This window comes from Pituophis catenifer, unplaced genomic scaffold (genome assembly GCF_029215685.1).
Source record: "Pituophis catenifer annectens isolate HBS135680 unplaced genomic scaffold, rPitCat1.0.hap2 SCAF_10, whole genome shotgun sequence".
Taxonomy (NCBI): Eukaryota; Metazoa; Chordata; class Lepidosauria; order Squamata; family Colubridae; genus Pituophis; species Pituophis catenifer.
Genome location: NW_027256890.1, coordinates 22,398,225 through 22,412,446, shown reverse-complemented (window position 1 = coordinate 22,412,446; position 14,222 = coordinate 22,398,225). Strand labels below are relative to the sequence as shown.

Genomic DNA, 14,222 nt, shown 5'->3' with positions numbered 1-14,222 from the left:
GGGCCTCGAGGAAGTTCGGGAAGGCCGGAAATGGGCCCATTTCCGGCCTTTCCGAACTTCCAGTAGGCCCATTTTTCACCCTCCTCGAGCCCTGCACCTTCCTGCATCCAAAACGGGCTGCGTGGGGACTCCTGGGAGGGGAGGGGTGGGCGAGGCCAGCCAGGAGTGGGATTTGGGGATTCTCTGAACTGTACAGAAACTTAGCTAGAGGTACTCCCAAACCCCTGCGAATCCCCAGCAACCCGCCCCTGCCTGTCCCTGATAACGTCTCTTCTGTCCTGCTGGCCATTAAGTAATCTCCCAGGCCCTTCGTAGGCAGAGAGTCTTTCAATACCCCACTGTTAGGGACAGGCTAAATATCTGAACGGTCGGTCATGAGTCAATGGGCACAATGAGACTTTTAAGTTTTAATGGGAAACACAAATCAGGCTGTAAGGAACAGATCGTTCAAAAGGATCTCTTCCTTCGATGTTTAATGGCTGTTCCTCTTTTTATCAGTGGCGTTTTAGGTGACCTGGGATGAGAAATGCGTCTCTTGGCTAGGACGGAAAAAGACAAATGATCTCGTTGCTCGGCCCGCCCGAGAAAAATAAATCCAGAGCTTGTTCTTCCTGGCCTCGATCTGTCTTCAATTCCTCCGGCGTCTTTTCTTTTCGCCCCCAGTGTGTAAAACCAGTTCGTTTGGCCCAGTTACAGAGGTGTTAAGTTTGGGGAAGGAATAAGGAGTTTTTGTGGAAATTCTGTACATAGCAAGACCTACATCTGTCAGCCTAAAGCAGGGGTCTGCAACCTTAAACACTCAGAGAGCCATTTGGACCCGTTTCCCACAGAAAAGAAAACACCGGGAGCCACAAAAACCCTTCCCATGCCTGACTATTTCTCGAGCTGCCACAAAACTAGCAAATGTAGTTGAATTAAATGTTCTGTTTTCTTCTGAAACTTTTCTTTTCTTGGATTTATCCATGGTTGCCCTACCGGGGGTTGAAAAGCTCAATAAATCGCATACTGGCGGGTATCACACATTGGCGGTTGTGATGCATATTTTGAGTGACAGGGAGCCTTAGCAGAGGGATGAAAGAGCCACATGCGGCTCCAGAGCTGCAGGTTGCTGATCCCTGGCCTAAAGTGTTGGCTTGTAGAGAACGGATGTAAACTAAAGGCTGGGGAAGAGAATCCAACGTGTCCGGGAGACTGATGATGATTTACTGTGATTGACGGGTTAGTGTTTGTGCAGGCCGCACTGAGTCTTTTTGGGGAGCACAAGACGCGGCATATTTTGCAAAGGTTGAAGGCCGCACTCTAGTCAGAATTGGCTTGCAATAAATCGTATTAGCTGCATTTCATTTAAATGAGATTACAATTTAGTTGCTTCGTCTCCGGCCATTTTTCAGAGGGGGTTTTGCTACCCATAATCTGGGGGTGCCAGATAAGGCCACTGTCAGCCCTTCAGAAGCACCAAAATGACCATTTTTAGAAGCCGGAGATGAAGTTAGCCAAAACAACTGTACTTGTATGTCTTTGTCTAGTTCTAAAAAGTTGGACTTTTGGCTGCAGTTGCCAACCTCAGCCAACAGAGGGCGGTGCTTTACTTACTCTTCTCTTTTTCTAAATTCAAAGCTGCTCAACAGAACTGTGAGAAGTACTGCCCTCTAGTGGATCAGGTTGGGAATCACAGCTGAAAAGCCAACAAAGGAATACAGGTAATCCTCTACTTACAAGAGTTCGTTTAGTGACTGTTCAAAGTTACAATGGCACTGGAACAAGTGACGTAGGAGCATTTTTCAGAGTTATGACCTCTACAGCATCCCCATGATCACGTGATCAAAATTCACACGCTTGGCAACTGGTTCATATTTATGACCCTGGCTGTGTCCCGAAATCATGTGATTTCCCCTTTTGCGACCTACCGACAAGCAAAGTCAAGGGGGGAGCCGGATTCACTTAACAACCAGGTTGCTAACTTATCAACTGCAGCGATTTGCTTAACTGTGGCAAGAAAGGTGGTAAAATGGAGCAAAACTTACTTAACAACAAAAATGTGGAGCTCAATTGTGATTGTAAGTCGAGGACTCCTTGTACCGGACAAGGAAAGAGAAGATCAATTGATGCCTTCTGATGGATGACCCAGTTACTAAGTAGCTTTTTATCGATGGACTTTTGAGTTATTTCTAGTGGAATGAATAATGAGATGTGGTGCAAAAGCATTTTTGCTTCCTGATTAGTTTAACTGAAGATCAAAATGCCTTTTGGATCTTTTCCCCAGAAAGATTGATAGATTTCAGATTTGTTCCCTTCTTTTTTAAAAAGAACTTTAAAACTGTCTTTAGCTGTTTCTCCAATGATGTGTTACAGAAGGTGTTGATGTTTCCAGTATTTTATGCCTAATTCCATCCAATTCCATTGTTTTTCATGCAGAATCTGGCAATCATCTATTTATAAAGCATTTGAAAATAAAAGTGATATTCCTGGGGTTTTCTTGGCTAAATACCAATATACGCCAGGAGCAATGAGCCATTTTCAATCAAAGACTGTTGAACAAGTAGTATCTTACACTGGTGAGTTTGGTAGACCAGATTGTGGATTTAATATGTTTCCTTTTAGAATAGAATAGAATATTCTTTATTGGCTAAGTATGATTAGACACACAAGGAATTTGTCTCCGGTGCATAAGCTCTGTGTACATAAAAACAACAGAGTCATAAATCATAAGGTACAATCATAAATCATAAGATACAAACATTAAAGTGATAAATCATAAGATACCAATTGCAGAAGGTGAAAGGAAAGATGAGAAGGATAATAGTAATACAGCCCTACTACATGGGTAAATATCTTTGCTCTGGAAACTGTCCCTGTGTCTAGTTGTTCATGTCTGCCATTAATCTGTTGATTCCATTAAGTGTCCCAACAATTTTTATCTTGCAAAGAAGCTCCAGTTATCCACTCTAGACCTTAAGAATCTCTTATTTTGTCTTTCTGGTTTTTTAATGGATAATTAAAAACTCTCTCTTATCGCTCCTCTTGATAAAGTTTATACCTTGCACTGTGGCCTGCTTTGCCTGATTCCCCTCCATCACCATTTTGAGACTAGCATACAACCACCTTGCAGTGTAGTCCTCTTCTACCCCTTTCCTGGGGCAGCGTTTAATTCATTTATTTGCCCTATTTAAATACAACGTAGAAGAGTTCATTTAGTGACCGTGACCGCTAGTTACATTAGCACCGAAAGAAGTGAACGATGACCGTTTTGCACACTTAACAACCGTTGTAGCAATTCCCGTGGTCATGTGATCAAAAACCAGAGCCTTGGCCACTGACTCATATTTATGACGGTTGCTGTATCCCAGGGTCACGTGATTCCCCTTTTGCCCCCTTTGACAAGCAAAGTCAATAGGGAAACCAGATTCACTTAACAACCAGGTTACTAACATAACAACTGCAGTGATTCACTTAACAACCGTGTTAACTAGCTTAACAGCTAGTGATTCACTTAACAACTGTTAACTAGTTTAACAGCTGCAGTGATTCACTTAACAACCGTGTTAGTTTAAAGCTAGTGATTCACTTAACAACCATGTTAAGAGCTGCAGTGATTCACTTAACAACCATGTTAACAGCTGCAGTGATTCACTTAACAACCATGTTAACAGCTGCAGTGATTCACTTAACAACCGTGTTAACTAGCTTAACAGCTGCAGTGATTCACTTAACAACTGTTAAACTAGCTTAAAAGCTGCAGCGATACACTTAAGAACCATGTTACAAGCTGAATAGCTGCATTGATTCACTTAACAACTGTTAACTAGCTTAACAGCTGCAGTGATTCACTGAGGCAAGAAAGTCCCAAAATGGGGCAAAGCTCACTTAACCATGGATCACTTAGCAAAGAGAAACTTTGGGCTCCATTGTGGCCCTAAGTCGAGGACTACCTGGACTGCCCATCTCCCTCACTGAGGGACTCTTGTTGGGGCGGGGACTACACCGAGAAAGGCTGACTAACAGCCCTGCAAGGTAGTCCACTGCTGCCTGGTAAGGAAAAGACGAAGCTGAGGACCGTTTTGGAGGCCCAGCAGCCTCAACTCTTCCATTCAAAAGGTCCCTCAGGCAATTCGAGTGTCCCCCCCCCCCCACCTTGCTTCAGCACCACTTCCAGGCCTCACTTGAGGGACCCCCACCAAGAAAAGACAGCGCGGAGGCCGTATTTTTTTTATTATTATTTAAACAATATCACATGGGGAAAGATTTAAGCACAAAGAGTTCTGGGGGGGAGTCTCTTTGCTGAGGCGAGGAGAACGCCATCTTCGCTCTTTCCCCTCAACAGAAGCGCCAACGGAATTTCTCCCGTTGCCATGGCAACGGGCGCCGACGGGAACCCTCGCGACGTACGTAACCCCGCCCGCGCGCGCCTCGGTTGACGTCATTGCGCGCCGGGGTTGCTAGGAGAAAACGGGCGTCCATTTAACGCCACGGCCTCCCGGCATGCAAAGCGCCCCAGGTTGACCTCGCTGACTCCAAGATGGCGGCGCCCAGCTAGGGTTTCCTTGAGGGAATCTGAGGTAGGCGGTTAGGCAGGGAAAGGCGCGACGGAGAGGTAGGAGGCGGCGAGAGACGGAGGGCCGAGGCTTAGGAAGGGAGTCCCCGGAGGGGGAAAGGAGGTTGGACCAGGTGGGATTCTTCTTCTCCGGGTTTTTTCCGGATCGAAGAAATGGCTCCTCCGATTCTTCTATTGGGTTACGGAGTGAAGGTGGGAATTGAACTGGTTGCAGGAGAGAAACGGTGATGATAAAAGGTAACTCTGCAGGTACATACTTTAATTAATTGAATGGGTGAACTACAACTCCCAGAATTCCCCAGCCAGCATGCTTTAAGATGGGTAGACTCCAACTCCCAGAATCCCCAGCCAGCATGCTTTAAAATAGGTAGACTCCAACTCCCAGAATCCCCAGCCAGCATGCTTTAAAATAGGTAGACTCCAACTCCCAGAATCCCCAGCCAGCATGATTTAAGATGGGTGGACTTCAACTCCCAGAATCCCCCAGCCAGCATGCTTTAAAATAGGTAGATTCCAACTCCCAGAATCCCCAGCCAGCCTGCTTTAAGATGGGTGGACTTTCACTCCCAGAATCCCCAGCCAGCATGATTTAAGATGGGTGGACTTCCACTCCCAGAATCCCCAGCCAGCATGCTTTAAGATGGGTGGACTTCAGCTCCTAGAATTCCCCATATTAGCTGTAATATACCATATACCTACACAAATAATATAATTAAACCACTGGTTAGGTTTGCACAGTTACACAGTTTACAGTTAGCCTGCTTTGATTTGCACAGTCAAACCCAGTTAATGTATCAAATTTAGCATGCTATGGGCATACAATCCCCTGGGTATTGAGCTACAAACCACCCAATGTGTTGGATTTGCTAATTGTGCTGAAGTATAAACCCAGCCCGGTGCCTTCCCAGGCGGGTTGGGTGACAATCCTAATTTCAGGCTGGAAATGTTGGATATTGTGATAACGATGTTACTGGAAGAAACTAGGTTGGGGATAGCTGCAGTGTTAGATATTGAAAAGTGGCAGTATTGCAAATGAGGCTGCATGCATGTATTCTGTGGCTGAAGGGGGGCTTTTTGTTAGAAAGACCAACTCTGTTTTCTTCGGTTGCAGGGCTGCAATTTGGCATCAGTTTATGCTACCTGTGCCGTAAAACTGAAGGTTGCTGAAAAGGAAAAACCTAACATCATCTGCCTGCAAAGCAAGTATTCTAAACCAGGGGTCCCCAACCTTTCAGACCTCAGGGACTAATAAATTCATAATTTTAAATTCCGCGGACCACTAATATGATTTGCCTAATGACTGGCTGGGTGGGCATGGCTAGGTGGTCATGTGACTGGGTAAGCATGGCCAACTCAATGTCATTCATGTCAAGGGGCAGCTCGCCAGCCTCTACTCACCCCTCCCACCGACTCCTCTCCTGCCCACCTGGGCTCCTTAGGGCCCCAACAGGAAGCAGTTGTTGGAGCTAAGCAGCCACCATGAGAAAGAGTTGGCAAAACAGCTGGCTCAGTTCAAATTGGATCTGGCCGAGAAGGAGGCTCAGCAGAAGCTCCTCACTGAGGACTAGGAGCATAGGCTTTCCAAGCAGAGGGAAGACCTGCGGGAGTGCAAGGCCAGGTACCGGTGCCTGGAAGCTCAGCGGGCTGAGATGGTCAGCCAGTTCCAGGCCATGATGCAGTCCCACTGGAACAAGACCCTCTAGCTCTTCGCCACCAGTGGCGCTTCCTCCAGCCTTCGCCCAAAGCCCTGCACCAGGAGGCTGAAGTTGGAATTTCTCCCCCCCTCCAACCCACACAAAAAGACCCCAAAGGCGGAGACTTTGCAGGAACACAATCATTCATTGCATGTACCTGGCCCATGGGCCGTAGTTTGAGGACCTCTGATTTAGTGCAACATAAAAAATGCAAATAATTTTTCTGTGGACCACCAAAATTTTCTCACGGACCACCAGTGGTCCACGGACCACCTGTTGGTGACCACTGTTCTAAACTGTCTCCTAGCTGTGCTTTTTAGTTTTTTCTCGGCATCTATTTGGATCCCTCTCCCTGTGAAACAGAATTTTTCTCCCTGTGGTCTCCATCTCAAAACAATTTGTATCACATTTGCTCTGTCCTTCTTGTGTAAGACCAGTGTTTCTCAACCTTGGCAGCTTTAAGAAGAGTGGACTTCCAACTCCCCGAATGTTCAATTCTAGAAGTTGGGCTGGCTGGGGAATTCTGGGAGTTGAAGACTACACATCTGAACTTGAGGTTCAGAAGCAATTGGTAATAACCGTTCTGAGATTCCAGTCATCTCAGTTCCCTTTCTCAATTAATCTCTTTTTAATCTAGGTCTCTGCAGAACCGAAACCATCATGTCAAAGCTTGCCCAAGCTGGCAAAGCGGCAGTGAAGATAACTGGTGGAGGTGTGATCCGGTCAATCATCAAAGCTGGACAGGCTGTTCCAGGTCCACCTCTAGGACCCGTTCTTGGACAGGTAACCACAGGAGAAAGACAGGGTAGCAAAGTTAGGTTAATTTTGATAAAGATAGCGATGGGTTTCAAAAAATTTTACTACCGGTTCTGTGGGTATGGCTTGGTGGGCGTGGCATGGCTTGGTGGGCATGGCAGGGGAAGGATACTGTAAAATCCCCATTCCCTCCCTTCTCCAGGGGAAGGTTACTGCAAAATCCCCATTTCCTCCCGATCAGTTGGGATTCAGGAGGCAGAGAATAGGTGGGGGCGGGACCAGTCAGAGGTGATATTTCCCGGTTCTCTGAACTACTCAAAATTTCCGCTAGCAGTTCTCCAGAACTGGTCAGAACCTGCTGAAACCCACCTCTGATCTGAGACTAGACAAGGGGTGGGGAACGATGGCTTTTTTATGACTTGTGAATTTCAACTCCCAGAATTCCTGAGTCAGCCATGCTGCTTATGGACTTCAACTCCATGGCGGCTCAGGAATTCTGTGAGTTGAAATCCACAACTCATAAAGGGGCCATCCGATCGTTCCTCACCCCTGGACTAGACCAGGATCTGCAATCTTAAACACTCAGAGAGACATTTGGACCCATTTCCCACAGAAAACACAACACCAGGATCCACAAAACCCTTCCCGTGGCTTTGTGGCTCTTTGAGTGTTTAAGGTTGCCGACCCCTGATGAAGGGTCTTCTGCTTGGGTGGGGTGGGTGGGTTGGACTAGATGACCTATGGCCGAAAAGGTTCTTTAAAAATGCCTTTAAAAGCCTCTGACGATCCCAGCTGAGTTGCCTGATCATCAGAGGCTTTTAAAAGCATTTTTTTTCCTACAACCTCTTTGGCTGAAGAGGTTGTAGAAAAAAATGCTTTTAAAAGCCTCTGACGATCCCAGCTGATCCCTGATTATCAAAGGCTTTTTTTTAACTTAAAAGCATTTTTTCGGCCGAAGAGATTGTAGAAAAAAATGCTTTTAAATTTTTTTTAAAACGCCTCTGATGATTGCGCAACTCAGCTGGGCATTGAGGGGTGGGTGGGCAGGGATTTTTGCGACCGGTTCTCCGAACCACCCGCCACCATCGCTACCAGATCAGGTGATCCGGTCCGAACCGGCAGCATTTCACCCCTGCCTCAACGACTCTCTAAAAAATGCAAATGACCAGCACTGTCTGCAAGCAGTATAAATCCTTCCAATCCCCACCATTTCCCACCACCGGTTCCAAAAATCACTGGATTAGCACAGAGAGACGATTTCTGGGGAAAACAGTTAGGATCCTGGAATTGAGGTTTTAATTTTGGCTAAATGACAATCTCTCTTTTTTCTCTTTTCCCGTAAAAAGTACGGCATTCCCATTGGACAGTTCTGCAAGGATTTCAACGAGCGGACCAAGGACTTCATACCAGGCATCCCGCTGCCCACCAAAATCCTCATAAAGGTGAAACGAGATCTTCCTTTTCTTAATTTCAATGAGTTTTGCAAGCAGGAGGGACTGGAGTGGAACTTCCAGGATTCCTGAGCAACATCCCGAAACCCCCCACCCATCCCTAGTTCAGGAGCTGGCCTGGAATTACCCCACAGGCCATCTGTTCTTTCAGACATTTTGACACAATACACTTAAATTCCGGGCTCAGGCCTGGCTGCAGCTTCTTTTAAAGCAGCGTTTTCCAGCCTTAGGGTCTTTTAAGATAAGCTGTCTGGGGAATTCTGGGAGTTGGAAGTCGACGTATTTTTAAATTGCCTAGGTTGGGCAACGTCGTTTTAAAGGAGTATAAGACGCACCCAAATTTTCACCCTCTTGGGGCGGGGGAAAGTGTGTCTTATACTCCAAAAAATACGGTAATTCCAGCGTTCTGTATTTATTTCTCCTGTTTTCTTTTTTTCTTTTTTTTCAACATAGTCTGACAGGTCTTATGAACTTCAGATAAACAAACCAACAACCACCTACTTTTTACTCTCGGCAGCTGGGATAGAAAAGGGAGCTTCATCACCTGGTAAGAAGAATTGAGAAAGACAAAATACTTTTTAATACGGTGACTGTATTAAAAATTAGAAAAAAACTTTTTTTTGTAGAAAGTACAAATTGGGAAAATAGTATTATACACACTGATGTATAAGAGAGTTTATTATAATTACAACGTGCATATTAAGGTTAGAAGTTGGAAGGCTATGATTATGTATATTTAATTGTATTATTATTATTAGCATTGTGTAAAAAGTATATTGACCCAGACAATACACTGAGAGGAAAATCTAGGCGACTTGGAGGGAGGAGGCTGGGTGAAGAAGGAACAGAACAGGTGTGGCCCAGTTGCCAAGTACAGGTAGTCCTCGACTTACGACCACAATTGAGCCCAAAATGTCTATTGCTAAGGGAGACATTTGTTAAGTGAGTTTTTCCCCATTTTACGACCCTCACTCCTCCTCTCCCTCCCCCCTCCCCCCACCCCCAGTTCAGTCACCAGGCTACTGGTTGGGACGACTTTGAGCTTGGGAGAGCCATGGTGGCACAGTAGTTAGAATGCAGTTTTGCAGGCTAATTCTGCCGACTGCCAGCAGTTCGATCCTGACCGGTTCAAGGTAGACTCAGCCTTCTGTCCTTCCGAGGTTGGTGAAATGAGGACCCAGATTGTTGGGGGCAAGAGGCTGACTCTGTAAACTGCTTAGAGAGGGCTGTGAAGCACTGTGAAGCGGTATATAAGTCTAAGTGCTATTGACCAATCCTTCCTTCCTCCCTCCCTCCCTCCCTCTGGTTAGAATGCAGTATTGCAGGCTAACTCTGCTCATTGCCAGCAGTTCAATCCTGACCAGCTCAAGGTAGACTCAGCCTTCTGTCCTTCCGAGGTCAGTAAAATGAGGACCCAGATTGTTGGGGGCGAGAGGCTGACTCTGTAAACCGCTTAGAGAGGGCTGTGAAGCACTATGAAGTGTTATATAAGTCTAAGTGCTATTGCTATTTATAACCATCTCCATCCCCGGCAGGACACGAGATAGCCGGGATGGTGACCCTGAAGCAGCTGTACGAGATAGCGCTGGTGAAATCCCAGGACCACTCGATTGTGATCCGTGACTGGCCGCTGGAAACTATGATCAGGTGCCTGATGGGAACTGCCCGATCGATCGGCATCAAAGTAGTGAAAGAGTAAGTATCAAGAGGGACAAGGGGGTGGGGGCAGGTGGAAGCTGGAAGGACCTGGTATAGGACCAAGAGAGAAGAGAAAGACATCCTGCTACAGGTAGTCCTCCACTTACAACCTGTTCTGCCCCAGCTATGGACCCCAAAGAACGCAGCACACACAAAGTCAGTTCAAACCTTAATTTACTAAATAAACCAGTTTTTTACAACAACGGCTGTTAATTACCTGCATTAACAGCCACCAAGAATTCAAAGAATAATAACTGAAAGCTTACTGTGGTTGGCAGAATGCCCAGAAGCAATTTGCAGGAAGCTGATAAGATAAGCAAGACAAGACATGCAGGTATGTGAACGAAGTTGTTCCCTGCAAATTGCTTCAGTCGGTGTTCCTCCTTAAATAGGCTAAGGGAGTGGCCAGATAGCCCCAAGCCTTACTCTCGAGGAGACCTCCTCCTGAGGAGCCACTCCTGCCTTTTGGCAGCTTTGCACGCCCGTGCATCAAGAAGAGGCTCCTCCTCTTCTTCCTTTTCACTTATGGAAGCTTCTGGAGGTTCTGAAGGCCCTGGCTGAATCCCCGCCTCTGGCAACACATCTTTTCCAGCCTCCTCATTGTCTGATTCGAGTGCTGGCAGCACCACACCAGCCTCCTCGCTGTCTGAATCAGCTACTAGCTGCACAGGCCGCGTACGGGCCACAAAATAAATGTGAAAAATGGTCATCAGTACACTTTTCCAGTGCCACTAAATGAACTGTTGTAAGTCGAGGACTACCTGTGCCTAGGACCGCTTCCTAGTAACCCTGTTGAGGAAAGGAAAGTGAAAAGCGACAAGACAGAGTTCCAAGGTGCGTTCAGGAACTGGCGAAAGGACAGCTGTGGGTGTCAATCATCCAGTTGCCATGCACAGCAAAAGAAAACTTTATTACCAAGAGTAAAACTTTACCGACAAATCCATCCAGGCACAGAAGAAGCGAAGCAAGTTCTGAGATTTTGGCGCGAAACGTAGTATAACGAAACTCGGTTTTCCTTCCCCGGGCCGCCTTCCGTCCACTGCTCACCGATCCAGATTGAGCATTTTGTTTTGGGAAACGGTCAGCCCCTTTTGAAAGTCTTCAGACTGTCTGACCTTGGGCTTGCGAGATTTTCTCAGGCTGCAGACGGCTCACGTAGATTCCTTTCCTCCCTCCCGCTTCCCATATGTTCCAATCATACCCCTCCCCACTCCCTCAGCTTCTTTTTCAAGCTGCGAGCAGAAAGAGGGGCTTTGCAAGTCAACTTTAACTACAGATATAGACTAACACAGTTGGAAGGGACCTCGTAGGTCATCTAGTCCAACCCCCTGCCCAAGCAGGAGACCCTACACCATTTTTGACAGATGGCAGTCCAGTCTCTTCTTGAAAGCTTCCAGGGATGAAACTCCCACAACTTCTGAAGGCAACTTCTGTTCCATCGGTTGATGGTTCTCACCGTCAGAAAACTTCTCCTTATTTCCAGGTTGAATCTCTCCTTGATCAGTTTCCATCCATTGTTCCTTGTCTGGCCTTCGGGTGCCTTGGAAAATAGCTTGACCCCCTTCCTCCTCTCTGGGGCAGCCCCTCAGATATTGGAAGTCTGCTATCCTGTCTCCCCTGGTCCTTCTCTTCCCTAGACTAGCGATACCCCAACTCCTGCAATCATTCATTGTATGTTTTATCCTTCAGTCCCCTAATCTTCCTAGTTGCTCTTCTCTGCATTCTTTCTAGAGTCTCAAGTTCTTTTTTTATAGTGTGGAGACCAAAACTGGATGCAGTACTCTAGGTGTGGCTTTACTAAGGCTTTATAGAGCGGTATTAGTACCTTCCTTGATCTTGATTGCATCCCTCTGTTAACGCAATTTAGGATTGCATTGGCTTTTTTGGCTGCCGTCGCACACTGTTGGCTCGTATTTAATTGACACCTCAACAGCGGGCATTTGTGTGTATAACGAGTGGACAGTTGCAAACCTTCGCTCTTCTCTCCTCCGGTTAGGTTAGACGCCGAAGAATATGGAGTCTTTCTGAAGGAGCGCGAAGAGAGGTTGGCAGCCGAGGAGGAAGCCAGAGCAGCTGAACGGGTAGCGAAGAAAAAAGAGTTGGTTGCGGCTGCTGCAACTCCCTGAGAGGTAGAGCCCTTGGGAAGGTGATACTCTAAGCATCCCCTTCATTGCATGGGAGCTGAATTTTGCACAAAATCCTGCAGGCTGAAGAAGGAAGAACTCCTCCGTGGCAGGAGACTCGGAGCTGCCAAATCTGGATTGCGCGTTTCATTATCGTCAAGACCCTTTTAAATGAATCACGGCAAAGCAAAATCTTTCCCCACGTCCAACTCACATCGATATGCCTGGGTTGGTCGTTTCAGATTCCTGGCTTCTGCCTGCCTTTTTTTTCTCTTCTTTTTTTTCCCCTATTTTTATTTTATTCAGAAATAAAACATTAAAATACAAAAACCCATTGGGGGAGAGTGAGAATTTTCCCATGCCGCAAGCTGCTTTTGTGTGAAAGAATTGAGGTCGTTGATGATAATTTTCCCGTTTGTTTGCATTCAGTCCTGATGCATCTCTCTCTCTCTCCCTTCCCTCCCCAGCAAATATTTTTCTCGCCCTGTGTTCTGCCCCATCTACGGACCCCAAAGAATGCAGCACACACAAAGCTGTACAAACCTTAGTTTACTAATTAAGGACTGCTAATGAGTTTTCTTAGTAGTTGTTCGAACACAAGTACAGTTTAAATCAGTCTTTTCTGAACAAGGGCTGTTCATTTAACTTCATTAACAGCCGACAAGAATCCAAAGAAGAATAACTCAATTCTGAGGCACAGTATTTCAGATAACCGTAATCTTACTGTGGTTGGCAGAATGCCCAGAAGCAATTTGCAGGAAAACTGACAAGAGAGAGACAAGAGCCGATCAGACGTTTCTGGGATCAAGACGCGAAGGAGAGTGAACGAACTTGTTTCCTGCAAATTGCATCAGTCCTCCTTCCTTAAATAGGCTAGGGGAGTGGCCAAATAGCCCCAAGCCTTACTCTTGAGGAGACCTCCTCCTGAGGAGCCACTCCTGCCTTTTAACAGCTCTGCGTGCTCGTGCATCGAGAAGAGGCTCCTCCTCTTCTTCCTCTTCACTTAAGGGAGCTTCTGGAGGTTCTGAAGGCCCTGGCTGAATCTCCGCCTCTGGCACCACATCTTTTCCAGCCTCCTCATTGTCTGACTCAAGTGCCAGCTGCACAGGCTGCTGGCGCAGCACCACATCAGCCTCCTCGCTGTCGGAATCAGCTACTAGCTGCACAGGCCGCTGACGGGCCACAACACCCTGAAAAATACTTTCGACATACCTCAAAAAAAAACAACAAAACACTCTTGCAATTCTCTTCTCTACAGGATTAAGACCACGTTTTACACTCAGCCGTATCATTCAATGTCCACCAGAGGTCCCACTAAGGACGTTGACCTGATGACAATTTACTGCAGTCATTCAGTGTTGTGTCTTAAAAAAATAAAATATCACAGTGCACCACCTACGATAATACAGCTCTTAAAGTGGCCAAGGTTAGATACCCTTGGCCAGAAGTGGACATCACATAATTTTAACAACCGATTCGCCTGGCGCAGAACCAAAAATGTGAGCGCGCGTGCGCGCAAGCTTGCTTCTCTCGTGCGTGCACCTTTCGCGCTTCCGCGCGGCTTCAAACACAGCAATTTCATGCACACGGCTTACAGCACACCTTCTCGGGCAGCCGCAGTGAATCGACAGGGTGAGGCATGGAAATCAGCTGGGCTGTGTGGGTGGGGCGAGCGAGCCAGAGAGTGAGATACATAGAATGGGATAGCGCCGGGGCAGATGGGCGGATCCAGCCGGTGATCGGAACTACCGGTTCGCCCGAACCGGCAGCAGCCCACTTCTGCCCTGGGCATAAAATCAAGCACACTGCTTGAAAATAACCCAGCAGAGGTCAGAACTCATCTAAATCTTTTGATTTATTTAAAATATTTAAATAAATCTTTTGATTTATTTTAATTTGGGGGCGCCTACATGGACTCATCCCTTCCACGCTGAGCTGTGGCGAAGCT

The 14,222-nt window shown here is 46.7% G+C and overlaps 1 protein-coding gene across 4 annotated transcripts; it reads left to right on the top strand.

Annotated features, from left to right (window-relative positions):
• Nucleotides 1-4,500: 4,500 nt before the first annotated feature.
• On the top strand, nucleotides 4,501-13,836 carry MRPL11 (mitochondrial ribosomal protein L11). Of its 4 annotated transcripts, XM_070950505.1 has the most exons (8): nucleotides 4,501-4,556; nucleotides 5,664-5,751; nucleotides 6,884-7,029; nucleotides 8,349-8,444; nucleotides 8,907-9,000; nucleotides 9,989-10,148; nucleotides 12,148-12,280; nucleotides 12,742-13,836. In XM_070950505.1, exons 3-7 carry the CDS (start codon nucleotides 6,907-6,909, stop codon nucleotides 12,275-12,277), a joined length of 603 nt encoding a protein of 200 aa, XP_070806606.1. In that variant the 5' UTR covers nucleotides 4,501-4,556; nucleotides 5,664-5,751; nucleotides 6,884-6,906; the 3' UTR covers nucleotides 12,278-12,280; nucleotides 12,742-13,836. The 4 variants fall into 4 exon arrangements, with proteins under 4 accessions (XP_070806606.1, XP_070806603.1, XP_070806604.1 ...); XM_070950502.1 differs by lacking the exon at nucleotides 12,742-13,836 and having other exon boundaries at nucleotides 12,148-12,628; XM_070950503.1 differs by lacking the exon at nucleotides 12,742-13,836 and having other exon boundaries at nucleotides 4,517-4,789; nucleotides 12,148-12,628.
• The last annotated feature ends 386 nt before the right edge of the window (nucleotides 13,837-14,222 follow it).